General features: G+C 32.9%; 1 protein-coding gene across 1 annotated transcript; it reads left to right on the top strand.

Annotated features, from left to right (window-relative positions):
- Window positions 1-287: 287 nt before the first annotated feature.
- On the top strand, window positions 288-1,867 carry HELRODRAFT_77501 (hypothetical protein; the record flags this gene model as incomplete). Its single annotated transcript, XM_009017876.1, has 4 exons — window positions 288-588; window positions 685-831; window positions 1,159-1,359; window positions 1,497-1,867. The coding sequence occupies 4 exons, from the start codon at window positions 288-290 to the stop codon at window positions 1,865-1,867; spliced, it is 1,020 nt and encodes a 339-aa protein (XP_009016124.1).
- Window positions 1,868-4,309: the final 2,442 nt, after the last annotated feature.

Genomic DNA, 4,309 nt, shown 5'->3' with positions numbered 1-4,309 from the left:
TGTTTTGTAGTAAGCACACAAATTACGTTCCCATCCGTGTTCAATTCAGGCACGGAGGCAGTTCAAATATAAACTCGAACATAAGGACACCATAACCAAATCGTTTTAATTTTATCGTTCATTACGATGGCGCGCAATCATTTTATATTACTGCTCGGGTTAGCAGCTCTGCAACTTTTGCACGGTAAGGTTTTGTACGATTCGTCTCTTCTCTAGTCTATTTGTAAAAACCTCTTTTAATATTTCACATATTAGTCAGTAAAAACGTTGAGAAATAGTTATACAAAATGGTTACAAAATCTCTAATAAGTAATTTTATTGAAAAATTCGAAACATCAAACAGTCTGCCATGCATCAAGAACAAGCTCTACCCCATCACAGCTCCGGTGACCACAGGAGACGGAGCAACAAAATTCAGAATTGCTGTCATTTCCGATGACGACGAAAATTCTAAAAAAGGAGACAAAAACTGGATGAGCATTTTTAGAAAAGGGTGGCTTACTTACAAACCTGGTGAGGTGCGTGTGGAGTTTGACGACCCGAGTCAAGACACCGAGCTCAACTATGGCTTCAACAATAAACTAAGAGGTTAAGCAAAAGTATCAATAAGTAATAAAGTCTTCAATTTTTCAGACATTTCAACGCATTCTAATTGTAAACAAAAATGGAAAAATATCAAATAAGGTATGGAGCTATCCGATCTAGTAACATTCAACGGCAGACTGATGACGTGCGACGATAAAACCGGAGAAGTCTACGAGCTGATAAACGACAATAAAGAGGTCCTCTCTTTTGCCCACCTCAACAACGGTGATAGTCGCGACAACGATGGTAAGTTTGCTTCATTGAGGTGTCTAAAATTACATTAAAATGTACCGAACTCATAATAATCATTTGTATTTTGTGTTTGCAGAAATTTAGGCTTGCATATGTGAAGCTGTGCTGATGAATCGTTTCTTAGGCAATTTACCAACAAGCGCTATAAAAATATATATCAATAATTATTGATATAAATTTTTATAATGCAATCTACATGGTGTTGTTGTCACGTTTTCACATTCGTGTTGGTGATCGCAGACGACTACTGCACCACTAGCATGCCACTTTCATTAGTGTCACTTGAAAAAACATGAATAATTTAATTTTGGAACGCTGAAGCATTCAAATGCGAGTGGCTAGCGGTGAAGGATGGAAAGCTTCATGTTGGTTCGCACGGCAGGGAGTGGATTGGTGATGACGGCCAGTCAGATGAGAGTATGAAATGGATCAAGATTGTCGACACTTGCGGAGTGATCACAAATGTCAACTGGATCGATAAATACAATGCACTACGTGACGAAACCAACAATAAATTTCCAGGTACCAACCATGGATTTGTGATGACAATAAAATTTTACTCGGTGTATTCATAATCACTGAGATATTTATGTCACTAGAGTATGTGTTACTTTTATCGTTAGGTTAATGTTTTTTTACAAGTTAAATGTTTTCCACAGGCTACTTAATTCATGAGTCTGCAGTTTGGAGTGACTTGCACAAAAAGTGGTTCTTCATGCCTAGGAAGGTTAGCAAAGTGAGTTACAACGACAAAGAGGACGAGAAACGCTGCGGCAACTGGATAACCATGGCCGATGAGAATTTTGAAAACATCGAGAATATGGATATTGGGGAGAAGGAGCCCACGTACGGCTTCTCGGCATTCAGATTCATTCCAGAAACGAAAGATGAAGTTTTTGTGGCGGTCAAGACGGAAGAAGTCGACGGTAAAGTGGCTTCAAAGTTGGTTGCCTACGACATAGGCGGCAACAAAAAGATGGATCCAGTTCCACTCGGTAACCTGAAATTTGAAGGAATTGAATTCATTTAATTTGAAAAAATTATTCTCTTTAGTTGACAAATTTTTACCGGGCCCATAATTTGACTGATACAATTTGTAAGCTTGTTTCCAATGAAAATGAAATTTTTTAATCTTGGAAAATAATTAATTCATTTTAAAAACATTAAGAATTATCATTTGTTACACAGACCCGCCATTTTTCAAGTTATTTCTTACAAATGACTAACCAACCGTCACGTATATTCAAAATTAGCATCATCGGTTATAAATGGTTTAATACAAGTAAATTTTAGATAATATATTTTGAGTTTCGTTAGGATTTTTAACCTTAAATTGCGTGCGCACCTTTGTAGAAATGTGATTGTTCTGCGATGGGAGAGACCTACGCTGACTTTGAAGTCTGTAAGTAATGTAAGTAGCTCATATAGAACATACTAGGCGTGATGGTCTAGCGGTTAAGGTTGCCTGGTTCTGTTTCTCAAAGCGTGCAGTGACCAGGTTCGAATACGACAAAAAGATCCCCGCCTATCACACGCTCGTTTGTGTTGTATATTTCTCTGAACCTGGAAAGAGTGTAATAGACCTCTGACCTTTTTTACTTTTAAAATGAAGAAAATTTAATTAAGCTAGTCATACTGGTAGTTATAAAAAAAATCCTTAAAATTAATCAGACAGTCAATCAATCAATCAATCAGTCAGTCAATCAATCAATCAATCAATCAATGAGTTTATAAAGCGATATTTCCGCGATGTTCAACAGCGCTCCTCAGAGAAATATGCAAACAGATGGGTCTTGAGATCTGAACTTCGTAAGTGATGGAGAAGTAGTCAGAAAAGGAGGTAAAGAGCTCCAGAGATAAGGGCCGGAAAATGCAAATGCAGATTTAGCAAAAGAGTGAGAAAGTGTTTATGTGGAAAATATAGAATTTAACCATGGACCCCATTTTTTGGTTTCCCAAACAAAACGATGCAACTCGCTAACTGAATCATCTTTTATTTTGAAAAAATATATTATTTATAAAAATAATTTTCATAATAAAATATGTCAAAAACCCGAGAAAGTAAAATAAAAACAAAAATAAGAATACAATAAAATAAAATAAAACAACAATTACGAAGTTTAGTGTAACGACCTACCCAATAACAATAGAAACAAAACTAATTATATGCTAATTTTTCCTAATCACCGTTATAATTATATATAATTATAAATAATTATAATTAATAATAATAATATTATTATTAATGATAAATAATATTATTCTTATTATTATCACAACCATAATAATAATAATAATGAAATATTGATAAAAATTAATAAAATAAAATTAATAGCACACACAAACACACACACACACCATACACACGAACACACACATACCATACACACACATACCATACACACACATACCATACACACACACACACCCCACACACACATGCACGCACACACACACACACACACAACTATATTTTAATACTGGATGATGATGACTTAAAATGTGTTATGCAACTCTGTATGGGAATTGCTGCTTGAAATTTGATTGATTGTCGGTTGATTGATTGATTGAATAAATGAATGAATGAATGAAGAAATGAACGAATGAATGAAAGATTGATTGAATGAATAATTGAATGAATGATTTATTAGATGATTATTATCAATCGAGTTACCTATTGAAATGCAACAGTCGAATGAATGAGCGGGTAAAATTCAATGACTGTCTGATTGATAACGTGATTGTGTGGTTGACAAATTGGTAGAGTGATTGATTGGTGAACTAATAGATAGATAAACTGATTGATTGATTGGTTAATTGGTTGATTGATTGATTGATTGATTGATTGATTGATTGATTGATTGATTGATTGATTGATTGATTGATTGATTGATTGATTGATTGATTGATTGATTGATTGATTGATCGATTGATTAATTATTTAGAAATTATTCACACTCAGTTTTAAAAATTGCATAGATAAACAAATAATACAATAATTAAAAGATTGTAAATCACAAAACATGGCAACAAATACAACGATATATAAATATATATAATTATATATATATATATATATATGCATATATACACGTATATATATATATGTATATATATATGCGTGTACGTGCGTGTGTGCGTGCGCGTGTGAGTGTGAAACTATTTCTAATTACTTATATTTATTTTTAATCATTTCTTTAGTCAGTCATTCAGTTGTCAGTTAGTTGGCAAGTTATTAATAATTAATACTAATAATAATTAATTAATTAATTAGTGTATTAGTTGCATATAATTAACAAACACGAGATATTACACTTAGATAATTATTTATCAATTATTTACGTTATAATTACGTTATAATTATTATACTATTTTATGTTATAATTAATATATTATTTTACGTTATAATTATTTTGTTGTTGAGAATGCAGTTGCAAGATACTTCGTCTTGTTGTTGTGATTACATAAAAAA

This window comes from Helobdella robusta, assembly GCF_000326865.2.
Source record: "Helobdella robusta unplaced genomic scaffold HELROscaffold_20, whole genome shotgun sequence".
NCBI classification, from domain to species: domain Eukaryota; kingdom Metazoa; phylum Annelida; class Clitellata; order Rhynchobdellida; family Glossiphoniidae; genus Helobdella; species Helobdella robusta.
Note: the sequence above shows the minus strand (reverse complement) of the source record. Positions and strands in the feature narration are given on the sequence as shown.